The sequence below is a fragment of the Thermobia domestica genome, chromosome 1 (assembly GCF_964235325.1).
Source record: "Thermobia domestica chromosome 1, izTheDome1.hap1.1, whole genome shotgun sequence".
NCBI lineage: Eukaryota > Metazoa > Arthropoda > Insecta > Zygentoma > Lepismatidae > Thermobia > Thermobia domestica.
The window spans coordinates 318,023,113-318,041,091 of NC_137454.1; the positions used below are offsets into that span (position 1 = coordinate 318,023,113).

Genomic DNA, 17,979 nt, shown 5'->3' on the forward strand with positions numbered 1-17,979 from the left:
AAAATCTTTAATTGAATCATGACATTTTCGAGGAATAATAATAATAAAATGTTGGCATCTGAGAATCAATATCACTAATAACAGACTGACATTAAACCGACATCAGTATACGTAATCAATTTTTTTACAACTACTTAGCAGGTGATTAGTGGGCTAGAACTTTTCAAGCTTATTGTACTTTATTTTACCTTGTGTCTACACAGCGACTCCGGCAACAGGATTTACACACATTTTATCTACCTGCACTCTATGCACGAAGCATCTTCACTTTGCTATGTCTTTTATTTTATATTTTCATCACAGACATAGTTTGACACAGGAAAAGTAATATAAAAACACACAGTAAACCTAACCTACACCTAACCTAACCTAAATAAATACGGTATTAAATATTTTTGTTATATTCTCTTTAAACAGGATTGGATAATGTTCACGAGTTATCCAAAAGAAATTCTGTTGCCACAAGATACCATGATGCACCCACAAAGTATACCTGCACCAGGTTTTCAAAGTAAATATGATACGTACTTGGGCATCTTAAATATTTCCATTCGGATTTACTGCTAACAAGTCAAAATAGGTTTTTATATTTTATGCACGTTAGGAGCAGTATCTTTGTTACATCAGAATAAACTGTAGTTTCTGGTGAAATATTTTTTTCCTATTGACTTACATTATCGGAATGTTACTAAATAATACTGGGAGGAGACTTGCACTCACAACGAGCGCAATCCTGTCTATTACGACAACCAAATCAAACTGTTTAAAACCTCTTCCCCAGACTCATTCGCATAGGACCCATGTTCACATGATAGATGGATGTGATCGCAGTCTCTAGGGAAACAGAATTTTCGTTTTAGAACTGCATGTTAATATCATACACGAACACTATGCACATATAAGCCATCACTTTACGCCAAACAAAATTTTGAGGTTAGAAGCACACTAAACCACAGAGCTTTGTTTCCATGTGGAGATATAAGTACAACAGCCTAAAGATTCCATGCAATGACTACCTTTACTGCCACAATAATATTCGTAGACTTTGACACAAAACTTTCCACATTCTGCTCAATTTCAACGATAAATTGAATTGTATGTCCAATCTCCAACACGGCTTTAGGTAAAAGACAATGAATAACAAGGAGAAGAGAGCTAATTGGTTCTTTGGTGACGCAACAAAAGGATAGCACCTAAATCTCGACACATCAAAAGAAGCCGAGCAAATGATAAAATCTGGAATGAGCCTCAAACTAAACTGAGATTTCTTTGTTCCAATGAGAAATAATATCTACCTACACAAAGGGATGTGCCAAAAAGTCATCATGGCCGAATTTCAGAATGAAATTTTGAAGAAATTGCAGAATTAAATTTTAAGAATTTCCTTCCGAAGATTCCCTACGACTAAATTCCCTTGAAAATAGTACAAAACCTATAAGAAACTACAAAATATACGCTCTTGAACCCACATAACTTAATAATAAGAACAAAATATAAAATAATAATAAAATGTTATGTTATATGTAATCTTTATGGAAACTACCTTTCCTATATTACTATTTTTCACGAAATATTACACTTTTAAAACTAAACCCTAAAACATAATAATTAAAATAATTTTCAATTGTCTTTCTGAAACTAAGTTTGAACATAAATATACAGGTAATTCAAAAAATCACGAATCATGATACATTATACTTAGGTAGAATGTAACAAGATGACTGTGAAAGTTCTAGTGATAAAGGAAACAGCTGTTTTGCTTATCGGAAAAGCTGCGTTAGTCAGACAAAGTATGACTTATACCATCTTAATTTTCATCTATCCATTTAAACTTTCTAATGAATGCAATATTTAAAGCACTACTGCTGCTTCTAATCACTACAAACCAATTGCAATATTTGAACCAACTTATCTTTTACTTCCAAGGTATAATCAATAAATGAGAGCTTAATTAAGTTTTTAACGTAATTTCACACGTTTCTCTCACTCAAAATATGGCAGTAACTGACCTGTTCAATTAATCAACTCACTACGTGACTTTTTCGCACGAATAGTTTTAGTCATCCAAATTTTACTTTTTCTCGAAATATATAACTATTATTTCGGCAACTATCTCTATGTGAATCTGATTTATTTGTTAGGAATTTGATTTCTTTAGAATATTAAAATTTAAAGCCGACCACACTAATCGAACTCAACCATTCATTAGAGAATTTCCATTCACAGTTGCGAGAAAACAGTGAAACGCATCTACACGTAAACAATGTGTAGAGAATGTAAATAATGTGCGCTATGTAACATGTGTGTGTAAACAATACTAACGTATCTAATATCCCGATTGCAAGTATTCAACAAACCACTGTTCTAACTCTAGAAAAATTACTTTGTGAACTATAACGAGACAACTTTAATGATTTGAATAATTCCATTTTAAATTGAAAGGTCATCTTCTGTAGAAGCGAGATGTTAAGTCTGTGTACGTGTACCAGCTGATTATTGTGCGTTGCACGAGTATTTATTTATCCCCATTTTCTATTACACAAGAAATGGAATGAATTTTTATGTGTAGTGTAAAATTAAAGTACAATAAACAAGAAAGTAAAATGTTTTACAAGTTCATTGTAATATTAATTTAATAGAAAACTTGATTATATGCAAAACCTTTAGGAACGAGCGTCTCTGACGAGAGGAACAGATCAAGTAGATAGTATTTACATAGAAGAAGTACAAATGAATTGAACAAATGAATGTAAGTAACAATTGTTAACTCAATAATGTAGTTACATGAAAGTTTATATATTTTATATAAATTCAAATGTAAATTGCATTTCTTTCTTCTTTAGAAAGACTATTATTTTATCCCCTTCAAAATACACAACTTCGATGTGGCTGACAATGCAACATATACTATTTCTTAACGAGATGATATTTGTGGTCTTCCTTAATATTTGTGTTCATCTATATACTCACTTAATCTACGTAAGCACACTCAAAGTTGATCTATTTAATTTCAAACAACTTGAAACTTACAAATAATCTAATCGATAAGGAATAAAAATACAAGAAAATAAAAGGTGATATAAGTAGAAAAGGTATTGTGCAAGTAGATAACTTTAATCGGTGATATGAATTCTTATTTTGGAAAAGAGATAATGTAGAATATATAAAAAATGAATCTTGACTGACTGATTGACTAATAAACGTAGGCTAAATTGCTTTACGTAGAAACTTGAAATTTGGGTAGTGCATAGGGTTTGTGACGTAAGATATCATTAAGGATAGATTTTTGAAAATTCGACAAGGAGTGGGTACAGGGGTAGCAATTATTATTATAATAAGGTGTGCATATCTCGAACTTTTTTTAGGGTTCTTAATGTGAAATTTTATATTTAGAATGTTTATTTAAAATAATTAAACACGCGTTTCAGCATTTAAAAAATATATATTTAACCTAGAAGGTAGAAAAGAGGTGTGTGCTGCAATCGTTGTAATAAGACGTCCATATCTCTGAATCTCTAGTTTGAGACATGAAATTATATATTTGGACTTTTAAAATAATTAAATAAATGTTTTTGCCTTTGTTGATATTTGACCTTAAGGCAAATAAAATGTACTGTGGGTGGTTCAGTGCCTATACGAAATGTTCGAATTTCGTGCGAGACTTCAAGTTTATGGGAATTGAGTTGATTATGAATTTAACATCCCGTTCAGCAGCAAGGTTATATGAGACGTGAACCTACTGATTTACGTGGTATCCGAACCACATGAGCTCCCGCAGGGAATCGAACCCGGGTCTCCCGCGCCAAAGACGTGTACGCTAACCGCTTAGTCACGAAGGAGCTGTCAGGGGAATTCTATGTGAAAGACGCATAAAGAGGAGAAAATATTGACAACATAACATTGTATAGCGTTTGCTTGTATAATAGCTAAATGGTTTAGGGTGAAAAAAACGAGAGGAAAAGAGGACTAATCAATTTTTCCTGTAATAACTTACTGTTTGTAGAAAATGTGGCTCAATCAAAGCAAGAGAATAACGTAAGACTTGGATGTCTCTATTCGTTAAGCAGATATACCAAATAAATTATATAATTATACAGAATTTGTTTACGCAAAGGTTCTTCACGGAATCTATAATTTCTCTGGTCATAATGTACTGATTAGAGTGCAACCCAAATAAAAAAATCACAGCCAGGACAAAAAAAATAGAAGACAGATATTAGACACAGTAAAATTTAACCTAAGAAAATAAAATAGTATTCGATGGAAATTTTGAAGAAATATTTGAAAAGAAATAGACACTGGGACTACAGATTAGATGTTGGGATTATTTCAAACTCTGCCGGCGTCAGTCATGTAATGTTACATCAGAAGGAGCAAAGCTGAGAAAGCTGAATTACAGGAGAATCTTGACAATAAAGCAAAGACAAATATAGGGACTTTAAACATGAGAAATGAATATACGGATACTTAAATATCGATTTAAGAATAGAAACCGATTAAGTCAGAGAAGTATGCAGTACAAGTAAAGTGTTGACAAAGAATAATTAATTTTGAAAAGGATAAAGAAATTTGACTAATGTATACAGCGGTTAATTCAATGAGAATAAAAACAAGTCAAGAAGAACTACTATGACAGCAAGGTATTTACAGAAATTTTATGAGTGGCTCTATAATTATCTTGCAATTGCAAAATAATTTAATCGAATAATTTTAATATTCTTCTTGATGTTTCTTTTTTCCTTTTTAATAATTGGGAAGATTGGTTTGAATCTAGCGTTCCCTCTAGCACAAAGGTTATATGAGACGCAGACCTACAGCTTAACACGGGAAACGAACCACATGAACACATAGTGACTTTACAGACGTGAGTATAAACTTGTATATCTTAGGATTGGATTATTCAAAAACACTGCAACAAACACCATTTTGTTGAAAAGAACGAGTACAAAGGTCTGTGTCTAATAGCTATTGTTGATCAGTTCAAAAATAAGCACTTCTGGTCCTCTTATCTTATCTTATACAGGTAACAGAAGTCACAATACCGCTGTCACAATATGCTTATTTGAGGATAAATTTTATTTACAGTGTTTAGCTTAATAAATACATATATTTCTTTCCTTGCTATTAGCTAATGATTCTTCAAGTCTGGAAAAGTTTGAAAATAAAAGTCTAGTGATACTACTGCATACAAGAGTGGAAATATAATACAAGAGTCTAAAATTCTAATAATAATAATAATAATAATAATAATAATAATAATAATAATAATAATAATAATAATAATAATAATAATAATAATAATAATAATAATAATAAAACAAGAAGAAGAAGAAGAAGAAGAAGAATGTATTCCTAAAATAGTCTCTCATTTATTATCAATGTATGTACAAACAATAACTCTTCTCCCTTTAAAGTACAAATAGGTAAAAATAAAACCAGATATAATCACACCTTGTACTTACAAGATAATGGAAACGTTCTTATGTTACAGAAAAATATATCAATATTTTGACAAACATAACAATGGTAACAACAACTATATAAAGATTTTATGAGTTTAAGAAGAATAATTTGTACGTATACAAGTATACATTTATACATATCGCTGACAAAACAAATATGTATTTGCAAGTTAAATCTTTTAATATATGTCAGATCGTCTTGTAAAATATAATGATCCTCAATGTAGGAAAATTCATTTTTCTCATTGCTCACGAACTGTTAACATAAAATGAATGTGATGCTTATATTGAACATTGATGAAAGAAACCATGTTTAATCTTCTGAAACTACAGTGTTCAAATGAGTAAATTAACGTCAAATTTCTGGAGCTATGAGTGTTCGCACTACAGTATTTTGCTGACACAATGTATGGGCACGATGTCTTCGGAATGGAAATTTTCGTTAACTTGTAACCAACATTTTTTTCTTCAAGTCGCAGACAATTAGATTACAATTTATTAACTCAATTTATTGACATTACAAGATTGGTGAAGGAAATATGGATAACAAAGCGTTTTAATGAAAATTTTAATTTCTATGATAATAAAATGCTTATTTTTAAGAGAAAGCATTCAGAAATTTCTTATTATTCCTTACTGTACAACTTTTAAGTAATTGAGAATATGTTAATTAAATCAAAAACTTCCAATTCTGAACAAGACCATTTTCAATTTATATTCAATATAAAGATCAATGCTTTGATTTGACTTGATTGACATATTATAGTAATCTAGAAGCAAACTGTGTAACCCCAAATAAATATATTATACAGAGAATTCTTCTAATGAATTTCATCTAGATAGTGAAGAAACATGTCTTCAAAAGTAGCAAAAATCATTGTATGCTTTATAGTTAATATTATAATTTCAAAATTACTCGTGTGTGTATTCTGAATGTGCCTTGTATTTTCGTTTGGCTCTTACATACTTATAATTAATATACTTTCTATTGTTATCCAAAAAGAATGTTTTTAGAAACAAATTATCTACATAATAAAATATAATGTCGAGTTCTAAATATACTGGAACAATATTGAAGTAGCAAAAATATTGTAACTTCATACATATGAAAATATTTTTGTTTATTTGAAACTTATTTCGTATGCGAAATTAAACTGTGTATTTAGTCATTTTCCAATAAAAAGAAAAGAACATTGATATGTAGAGATCATTATATATCACAAGATTGTGTATTTAGTTACCAACTATCAAAATACAAACACAGATAGACTTGAGTGTGATGTTTTATTCTCAGAAGCTGAATATATTTATGATGCCCAACTGATAGACTTTAAAAATAATTCTGCTTTGTATTTCTAGACGAAAATGACAAACATGACATGTCATTTTTACAGGAAAACAAATTATAAGCTCATGAATCAAATCTATACGAGGTTATAGCAAAACATAATGTAATTTTCTAGCCATTTTCTTCGGTAGTTGGTAACTCTGAGAAGAATATATGCTGGAAAAGGTTGAAGTGAAAATTGTACTGTCTTTTGTAACATTGCTACAAAGATAATAATCTTACCTTTTGTATTGTAAGAGCTTGAAGATACCCTATTTAGCAATGTATATACATCGTGTTTACCGGTCAACTGAAAGTATTTTAAATTTAATTCAAAGTTGTAACTTACTCTTCTAAAAAATATCTTGCCGTCCCTGTGTAAATATAGTGTCCTTGATTTTCCAGAAAAAATAAAGGATCAATATGAAATCTTGTCTGTTACATTATAACGGAGAAACAGGTGAATAGTTCTAAATGAATTTTTAGCCTAGTTTGTGCTATCTTGAACTGGGATTTTATAACTCATTTTGATTAAAGTGCGTATTCTAAGAGGGCAGAAGGGTTCAATATATTTATATACAAGGAGGACCAAATATGATATATACATTTTTACAGGTGAGCACATACAATCTTCTGAAATAAATTTAATATAGATCTCACTTCACTAGTGAAAACAAAATATATGTACTCTTAAATAGAAAATATTTAATTAAACCGTTATCAACTTGTTCCAGCATATAGATTTCAGTGTGATCAATTACCGCAGTGAAAAATCAGAAAATGACCCAAAAAGTGACATCACGTTTTGCTATTTTCGTATAGATTTAATTCAAAAGGTTGAAATTTGTTTTCTTCTAAAAATGATATACACTTGTATTATGCTTTGCCATCCTAGTATAGATTTATGGTGATGTATACCATATTTCAATATAATAATCCACACTTTGGGTTATGTTAATTTTAATAATGTTGTAGTTTGTTTTCGAAAGGTAAGTTAAAATTTTGAATCAGAACTTGAGAATATAAGAGATCAGCTCATTTATTATGTATTATGAAGCAAAAACAAAAAAAATGAAAAGAATTGCTACTAAATTTCGTAGACTCTCAGAAAAGTACATTCAGAACAAGGTAGAATATGCTTTCAACTAATTATTCCCCAAAACGTGCTGCCATTTTTGCTTGGATGATTCTGTTATCAGCTTCAGAGTTATTACATCGACAGGGTGAAACTATTTACATCTCATTATGAAAACTCAATCTCATTATTTTCTCAATAAATTTCTTAGACTTTTCCACAAATATTTCAGTTTTAAGAATGAATATTCAATTCTTTTGAGATTGTTCTTTGTGGTTTCACATTATCATAATTCATATATCGTTATACGCAAATTCTTGCGTTGTATAACTGTCTTATGAGAAATATATATTGTAGTTTAAGAACCAAATAATTATATTATCAGTATGATCTTTGTTTATGTTCTGACAGTTGGCAACATTTCTTTTTTCCTAAATTGAAATTGCTAGAATGGAGGCGCCATTCTGCTTGATTAAACAGCTTAACGTATTACGTATTTGATCCCAAGTAATGCTCTGGCAATGTTAGCTTTCCAGTGAAAGTTCTGTGTTAATAATATTGAAAGTATCTACTATCATGTATCTGCTTGACGTTTTGTCAATCTTTTAGCGATGGCTGACACAAGACAGGCTCCTTTACCACTTCCATCTTCTGCTAGCAACAGCTGGAACTGAAAAAAAAATCGAATAAATATTTGTTTACGTTCGGTTATAAGAAAATAATATTTTACATTAACAAGCATGTCTTGCGTTAATGATTGTTAAACCTTCAATTCAAGCTATTCACTATATGAAAATAAACATTACACACTAGTTATTTAGATCAATTTCCAGCAGAAATGTCTCTTCATTTTTAATATTTCATAAAAAGATTAAACCATGTTGCAAGTACAATCTGAAATAATTACTTTTTTTTTTTTAATTTAGTACAGCACAAATCCAAAATTTACCAAAACAATCTTAGAACAATTTTAAAAATTAAAAATGCTACTTGTAGCGTCCGAACCTCCGGCCCCTTGTTCACTACAGGCAAAAATTGTGCTTAAGTAAGAGCTCTAAGTGTTTATATTTATCTTTCGTTTTGTTTCTAACTTCACCCACTCACTAGCTTGCTGTTACACAAATGTTAAAGTAAAATTTAAATATGGTTATGGCACTTGTCCTAATGATAAACAGCAGAGCACGTTCATGTATCATCACAATTCATTTTCAAAGAATTAAATTGAAACAAAGCAGTTTAAATTGCAAATAAGTCTGCAAAATAGTTTAAAATCTGCAAATTGCCTGCACGATAGCGAGATCTATTGGCGTCAGGCAGGCAGGTAGCGCAGCTAACGACGCTTATTAGAGTGGTGGTTTACTAATAGGAATAAGTGTAAAGAACTAACATGTTTGTCTTTTATAAATATGATAAAAAGTTCGGTACTAGTGCAAAGCAGAGTTCTAAAAAGTAGGAAAGAGACAAATACTGTTAAAGGGTGAAGATACGGATAAACTGAATCTGAAGTCACATAGACATATATGTCTGCTTAACACAATGTAAAATATATGAGATAATTATAGCAAGAATAAACCAAAGAAGAAACAACATCCAACATTGTAAACTTAATCATAGTTTTCGGAAAAAGGAAAGTACAGAAGATGTAGGTTACTTGAAATAAGTGAAAATTAAGATAGTGAAAGAAGCAAATACGAAATTATTATTATTATTATTATTATTATTATTATTATTATTATTATTATTATTATTATTTGATATTTTGGGAGCCTTCGATAACATGTGGTGGCTTGCTATGTATAAAAGTCTAGAAAATTTAGGAACTACCAGTCAGTTATTCCAAATAATTACGGATTACTGTCGAGACACAAGAGTGAAATTTCAAAGCCGAGAAACAACGCTTGAGAAACCACAAAAGAATGTCGAAATAGCTCGATGTTGGATCCTCTTTTATGGGATATAAGTGTACAGCTATGCCTTCTGATTCTAAATGATATGAGAGAAGTTGCTGGAATTGTAGAATATGCTGATGATGTAGCAGTCATTATTACAGGAAATTCAAGACAGGAATTGGAAAGGAAAAATAACACTGCGCAAAAAAAAAAAAAAAAAAAAAAAAAAAAAAAAAAAAAAAAAAAACTAAAATTTGGTATGATGAGAATAAGTTAAAATTATCAACAAATTCTATTATCACTATTGAGAAGGTGCAAAAAATCCGTTTATCAAAATAGATAGGAAAAACATCCAAAGTGTGTGAGAATTTAAATATTTAGGTCTTTGCCTAAATGTAAAAAGACATGTAATAGACACATTGAAAAGACATGTAATAAATTAATGATCAACATAAAATATTAAATATAGTGGTTAAAGATTGGAACCTGCCAATGAAGCATTTTTTTTTTTATTATTATATTATAAGGTAATAGTCGTAGCAATGATAAGCTATTGCTTCAGTGTCTGGGGACACAGAATACTACGAAACGTTACAATACGGGAAAAGTTAAATAGATTACAAAGAGTGGTTTTGTTTAGAATAAAAGGAGCCATACCAACAACACTTGTGGTAGCACTTCAGGTGTTGTCCATGGAACTACTGCATTTGTCAATTCTAAGAACAGCAGGAAAATAATGGTTAAAATGGATAGAAGCGATAGGGCTTCAAGTGGCAATAGTATTGGGAAAAAATCAAATAATGCAAGGAGAGTGTTTGAAATGTTTCCGAATATAAAAGAAAGCTTAGACGTTAATGAATATCTAACTGGGAAAGGATTAGTTCAATATCTAACAGGACATAGTTCCTTGAAATCCACACTTTGTGAACTAAGATTTTTAAATAATGAAATGTGTTTCTGTGGCAGGCAACAACAGTCCCCTAATCACCTAATATTTGAGTACGGAGAAATCATCACAAAGGAAAATAAAGTAAGGAGAAGAAACTTGAATGGTTAGAACATAAGGAAAAAAATCACAAACTAACAATTTCTAAAAGATTTAAATATAATGTGTCTAAAACTACTAAAAATAAGCAAGTTCTTATGTTTCTTAGAAATGGAAAGAGTATGACAAAGATAATAAGAAGCTTGGATTTAATATGCAGTGTGTCCGTAAAGTTTCACAACCCAAAGTTTGATTGCATATATCTTTTAAACCAAGAACAATAAAGAATGAGACTTGAAGTAAATGTAAGCGCGTTCTATGTAGATATTTTCGAGATAATGACCAATCTTGGAATTTGTAATGTTTTTGTGTAGTGACAAAAGAAAGTACCGAAAGTGTAAAATAAAGAATGTACAAAATGAAGAAAATCAACATTCAGTTGCAGAAAATTGATTTCCTGTGAGTGAATTCCTGTCAGTATTATTGTGTACCACAATGTAAAGAAACATAATATTTAATTGGATTTTAAAATTTGTATAAAACAGGCAATGTATGAAGTGAAGGCAGTTTGAATATTCTTTAGGATTCATAATCCAATGGAAAATTTAGAGTGCCTTGACTTCTACAATGCAAATGACCGGATTCTCTTCCGGGTAGGAGAAGTTCTATTTTGACGTCGAAACTCTGCGAGTCAAATTATTCATAAATAGTTTCTGTCACTCCGTCATTTTGTCCATCAGAGGTTCTGCTCGTCATCGTTATCAAAAGTAAGTGATTATGCATTGTCTTCTCTAGTCTTTAAGTCATACCAGTCCACATCATGCTCTGTAGTTTTTCAGTCATTCAAGATCAGTTCATTAAATTCTTGTTCTAAATTATTTCTGTGTTATCGAATTTTATCTTTGAAATTCTACTCCCATGTTTCTAATTCTGAGCTACGCTATCTACGCCCCCAAGACTTGCATTAGTTTAAATTACTTCTTGGAGGAACTGGGTGGATGTTAAGGCCATTCAGTAGTTTTCATGTATGAGAATTGTTTGGGGTTTGCGACCCAGACAAGAGGTCTCCGTTCGACATGCCTCCAGAAGTTTCTAACTGCCTTTTACGTCACAAAACCGGTCACGTTTGAGGTAGATTGCAAACCTATTTTTAAGGTTTTAGCAGTATGCATCAACATTTATCCATTGGTGCGAAAATGTGACCAGGTTGATGCAGTGTTGCCGTGCAAAAGACTATTTAATGCAAGTCTGTAAAATCGGTGTTTTTCTTGACAGAAACGCTGTCCCTGCCAACACTTTTGTTGTAATATTACTGCAATAGATGTGTTTTAGATTAACTAATGATAAGCAATAAGAATTTGCACATAATTGATAATTATAATCGGAGTTTTTATGCCAGCTGTCAGGTGGGTATTTTCTTTATCGCAAATTGCTGAATAAAAACTCAGATTATCAATTATGTTCAAATTCTTATTGCTTATCATTAGTTAACCTAAAACACACCTATTGCAATAATTTTAGAACAAAACTGTTGGCACGGGCCGCGTTTCTGTCAAAAAAACCACAACATTTTACAGTATTGGATTAGTTTTTTACGTGGCAACACTGCATCAACTTGGTCACATTTTCACACCAATGGATAAATGTTGATGCATACTGCACATATACACAGGGATTCACCCGCAGGAAATCAGTTTTCTGCAACTGAATATTGATTTTCTTCATTTTGTACATTTTTTATTTTACACTTTCGGTACTTTCTTTCGTCACTACATAAACATATTACAAATTCCAACATTGGTCATGATCTCGAAACTATCTACATAGAACACACTTACATTTGTTTTAAGTCTAAGGTCTTTATCGTTCTTGGTTTAGAAGATATACGCAACCAAACTTTGGGTTGCGCAACTTTACGGACACAATATAGTATACTGCCATGTATGTATTGGTGATGGGTTTGCGTTTGTGTGGTTTTATTATTATTATTTTCTTTTCTATGTTTGCGCGTGTAAAAGTCTTAATTTAATGTACAAGATAGAAACTAAATATACAGGTGAAAAACAATAGGAACAAAATCAAATGAATTAAAGCAAAATGTACAGGAGAGAAACAAAATATAAAAGGTGTGAAAAAGGTGTAAAAGCAATAAAATTAGAGCAAAACTATACAGGGAGATACAGATCAAATTGAAGCAAGGTAACAAGTGAAAAAGAAATATTTACCACATAATTATCGTTGTTGTCTGTTATGCATTCTACGTGTCATGTTGTGTGTATTGTGTGTCTTTTAAATTAAAAGAAAATATAATATGCTAGAAAATAAAAGTAAAAGTAAAAAATTTTAAATCATAACCTGGATTAAAGTTTAGGTGCCAGGTTGACAAAAATGTAAACAAAGCCCCCACCTCAATCTATTGAGAATCAATAAAGACAGAAAATGGGGAGAGAGAGAGAGAGAGAGAGAGAGAGAGAGAGACAGATTTTTTTTCTAAAAAAAAAAGAAGAAATTACATTGATATTGTGTGGTGCAGAAGCAACTGCCATAAGTTGTTAAGCAAATGGTGACAGAGTTGAGTAGAGGGGTTTAAAATCAAGAAGTATGGTAATATAATTAATGTACTAAAGTAAAAGGCGAAAATATGAAATATCTAGTTTCACTCTATGTCCCATGCTTATTCCCTTTACATTAGAGGAGACGGATGATTAATTAAAGTGAATGCTTAAAGAAAAATCGGTGGATTGAGAATATGGGAGGAAACGGGAGAATCTCGAGAAAACCCAAGGAAACGATGTTATCCACCACAAGGTCGAGTGGCCGGAAATTGAACCAGAGGCGGTGACCTCTTTACCATTGAACCTCCAAAAAAAGGTTTTAAAAATACATTAAATTTGTCCTCTTATTTATAGACCAGAAGTATTTTTATTTGTTAATCTCCTAAAAAAGCAGTTGTAGATAAAAATATTCTCTTATTATGAAATATTCTCAATACATAGATCTTTAATTCTCTTAATATTTTTTTTATATAGAACAACCATATATAACTTTTTTTCCGAAAACAAACAGAAAGTAAGATTACGTGGTCCATTAAGTGCAGTTTGACTGTTTTATTTAAAATGTTATTGCTTTTTGACACAGGAAACTAAATCACTACATTGGGCAAAGGTTATCGAAAGGAGTATAAGCTATTTTTCGTGTTTCAAATTATCAACTGCTCAACTTCCCCAATTGTTATGACTTTCAATAACCTTTCATTAGAATATGTTCTTGATTGTAACGTGTGTTCTTGTATAAATCACATTACTTGTGAAAAAAAAAAAGCCACTTCTAGTTTAAGTCTCTCAATTTTTGTTCTTAAATTTACAATGACGCAGGAGAAAAACTGCATAAATCAAAGAGACTGAACAAGACTTGGGTAACTCATTAAATATCGCACATAAAAAATTGACGAAAATACTGAATTAAAAATCGGTTAGTGAAGCCAAGTGAATATTCGTTCAAATAGAAGAGCTGAAGGGAGAAAAGCAGCAATTAAGAAAGAAACTGAATGAAACTAGTATTCGTACTGGGTGAGCTTGAACAATACGGGAGTCATAATACTACTGGGATTCCCGAACAAACCAATGAACTTTTTATAATATTGTAAAGGTCGTGATTAAACGTAAAAATTTCAAGCAAATAGATGCATGTCACAGGCTTAAAAAATAACCACGTCAATCTGAAAAGGGAATCATTTCAAAGTTTGTAAGAAAGGTAAATAAAAACGAAATACTTCTGAAACATAAAGTCAAGAGAAACATAAATCATTGACATAGGTTTGACTATCATCTCTCAATATATATAAAAATCAGTCTTTCATCTTTTAGAAAAAGAATATTTATGAGGCACGAAGAGTCAAGAAAGAAACACGTTTTGCATATCTATGAATATAAAATGCAGGTACTATAAAACTAAACAGGAGAGATGGCGATAGTTTTGTTACTGTATTAAGGTCAACTGATGTTACTACGAAATTGAAGTAGATTATGCATATTGATGATATTTTAATTTCAATATATTATCAGAATATAAGTGGATTGCACACAAAAGCTAACGAGATGTATCTGAATGACACTAACCGTGACTATAATATTATAGTTCTTACTGAAAGGCAGCTACATGATGGTGTATAAGATTATGAACATATAGGATCGATATGGTCAGAAAGGAGGCGGTGTTCTGGTTTCTATAAAAACGTTATGAAGCCCGACAGAGTAAATTTATCAAGCGATGACGAAATTGTGTATATTCGATTTGCTATTCGAAATGTAACATACAATGTATTATTTATTTAGTTTATTTTACTCCTTTGGCAAAATTAGATAACCACCATTATTTGAAATAGAAATGAATGTATTAAGCAGTAAGTTAATAATTTTAGTATATTTTAATTTATCGTTAATTACAGTTTCCAATGTTAAGTTGATTTATATAATCTTTGTTATAGGAAATTATTTGATTTTATGAATATCTAAAACTTGCAGTCTGTGAACGATATAAAGAACTCAAATGGAGCTTTACTTTCGATTCTTATGTACTTTTGAAGTTTTTTTAATCTCCAATTGTATTACTGTATGTATCTTGGTGATGTGGAAATTAATGTAAACCCTCTTTAAATGGGGTGATTTTTCTCTGTCCAAGGTCAAGTTAAATAAATAAAATAACTTTTCACAGCAATTATTTCTAACACTATTGAACGTCGCAATAAAACATTTATGTCATTCAGCATCACTCTAATCCTCTACAAACAATTCGTTGGATCAGTAAATTCATTGAGTACACTGAAATGCCTTTTCTCTTTCCTATCGAATGACCGATTGCATTTGATCCATGATTTGTGTGTATGCATGTTTTCCTTCAAAATACAGTAACCAAGTGTTTTCTCGTGAAGAGGAACGTACTATTAAGAAAATGTTTTGAGATGAATTTTTCCAGTCTTTGCATCTCTAACAAGTAGTGATAAGAAATGTAGGAAGATAGCTATATAACAGTAAGGAAAATGTTGTTCGAGTCCTGAATAGAAACGTCAACTACGTTAGGTGAGCACCAAGTAAAAGTGAAAAAAGTTTTTCATGGGAGATACTGTACATTTAAGCTATGATGACGCTTTCTCGTACGAAAGAAGTACGAACAAATAAATAGATACCGATTTTTTTTATGATGTTCTCTATAAATTATTTTATATAATTTCCACGTATATTTGGAAACAATAAGGAATTTGTTTCGGATTTATCTGGACTATGCGAAATAAAAGAATATTAGAAACAAGAACAACTAAGAAACATAATGGAACAAAGAATTGCATTAAGTAAGTTAAAAAAGAATCCACTTTCGTTGATGAACTTTAAACATAAACGTAAAAACAGCATAATACATAAATATACAAGGTGGCCCAAAAGTAGGTATACACCCCTGCATTGATCAAATATAACATTCTAATTTGTAGGTTTATTTGCTTCGGCTCTTCCAAGCTTAAGATATAAGTAAAAACACATTAAGAACAAATAATAAACTAAGTCTACCTGATGGACAACAATAAGAAAATATATAAAATGCAATGAGCTGATCGGTATGGTACTGTATACCTACTTTTAGGCCACCCTGTATTAATTGTCATTTCTAATTCTCAACTGTTCTATGGAAAACTGTAAAAGAGAACCTTTTTCCCTGGAGCTAAGAGGCTTATGTACTTCTCCATCCATAGTTTGAGCCTAGGATGAAATTTATAGAGAGAGCCATCCACTGCAATCGTCGTGCTGGGCCTATTCATTCTGTTGAGCAAACATGCTGTACCTGAAAAAAATTTAAAAATTTAAAAAATAAAATAAAATTTTAATATGTAATGTAGTGTTAGCAATTTCATTGTTTTAGTTCTTTTGCGGAAGTGGTTCGTGGCTTCTGTGATGCTTAAGATGTATCTCAATGAGACCAATATCAATCAGTATCATACAAAGACTGCTTAACAACATGTTTTAAAAGTCAAAATATTTATTTTTCTCACAGACAGACACATCCTTTCAAAATAGTGGAAACACTTTCAAAATGCAACTTATTTTATTACTACCGCGTTGGACCTCATTTAACCTACGCAACAGCTTGAATTCGTTGCGGAATTAAGGAATATAACTCTTGAGTAGTTTCCAGAGAAATAGAAGTCATTCTTCATGCAGCACAGCACTCAGGCACGTCAGAGATAAGCAGGAAGACTCTTTACAGGAAGAGCTGGACTCTTTGCTCTTAAATTGACCATACATTACGATAATATTCAAGTTAGATGATTGTGCGAGACAGGAAATGTTAAAGTTTATTCTGAGATTTCTCAAACCATGGCATATTAACTATACAAGATGTCACCATATTTGACTCAGAGTCTGTCAGGTAACTATCACAAACTTTTTTGTATTTCTTTATTTATTTATAGAGAGTATCTCAAATTTATTGTATTCACAGTTTCAATATTAATATTACAAATAAAAAACTTGACTAGATACAAGAAAGTCAGATAGATAGATCATAAATAAAATGATAAAGTTACACGATTCAGAAGTTCTTCGTTTCATTTCGTTTCAGGCCCAATGATGTAAGCAAATAGGGTAACCAAAATCTTATCATTTGAGTAACGGAAATCGATACTGAAGTTTTATTGACAAGTGAAGAATGTGAGTGAGGTACAACAATATTGGAGACTCAAATTTGACTCACCTCCACCAACATAATTATAAATTAGAAAAACTGGTGGCAAATTTGAGTAGACGGAATAGTGCAAGATGTAAGAAAGCTCCAATATAGAACAAAAAGTGCATCGATGGACAACAGAATGAGTTAGGTGGTGATGGAGTCATTCACACAATTCCTTAAAACGCCTGCGATACTGTATTCGCGAAACTAGTAGAACCAAGTTATATTGCATTTTGCAAAGTGGTAGTAAATAGAGCCGTACATTGCAAGATTGCTCAAGTTTTGAGTAAGGATGATCCAGATGGGCGTGTGGAATTTGTCGATCCAACGTTCCTACAGATGTGGACAAAACAAAAATGATTTGTGGAATATCGTCCTCCATCTCCGAATTTAACATCTATCCCATGGAATTAATACACTTTCTAACACGGTATATATTCAAACAACAATGAAACTTGATTGATATGAGGGAGAAAATTGAATTGAATGTAAATATGCTGGTATCCCAAAATTCACGTATACAT

General features: G+C 31.1%; 1 protein-coding gene and 1 long non-coding RNA gene across 2 annotated transcripts in view; one reads left to right on the forward strand and one right to left on the reverse strand.

Annotated features, from left to right (window-relative positions):
* Positions 1-17,979, forward strand: part of LOC145662622 (uncharacterized) — a 77,372-nt gene that overhangs the window by 43,862 nt on the left and 15,531 nt on the right. The window lies entirely within an intron of this gene.
* Positions 5,350-17,979, reverse strand: part of LOC145662614 (hexokinase-4-like) — a 191,869-nt gene continuing 179,239 nt past the window's right edge. The window contains exons 9-10 of the mRNA XM_081728350.1: positions 16,437-16,570; positions 5,350-8,534 (exon numbers count right to left, since the gene is read on the reverse strand). Of these exons, the coding sequence (XP_081584476.1) occupies positions 8,439-8,534; positions 16,437-16,570 (230 nt within the window). The 3' untranslated portion in view covers positions 5,350-8,438. The remainder of the gene's footprint in view (positions 8,535-16,436; positions 16,571-17,979) is intronic.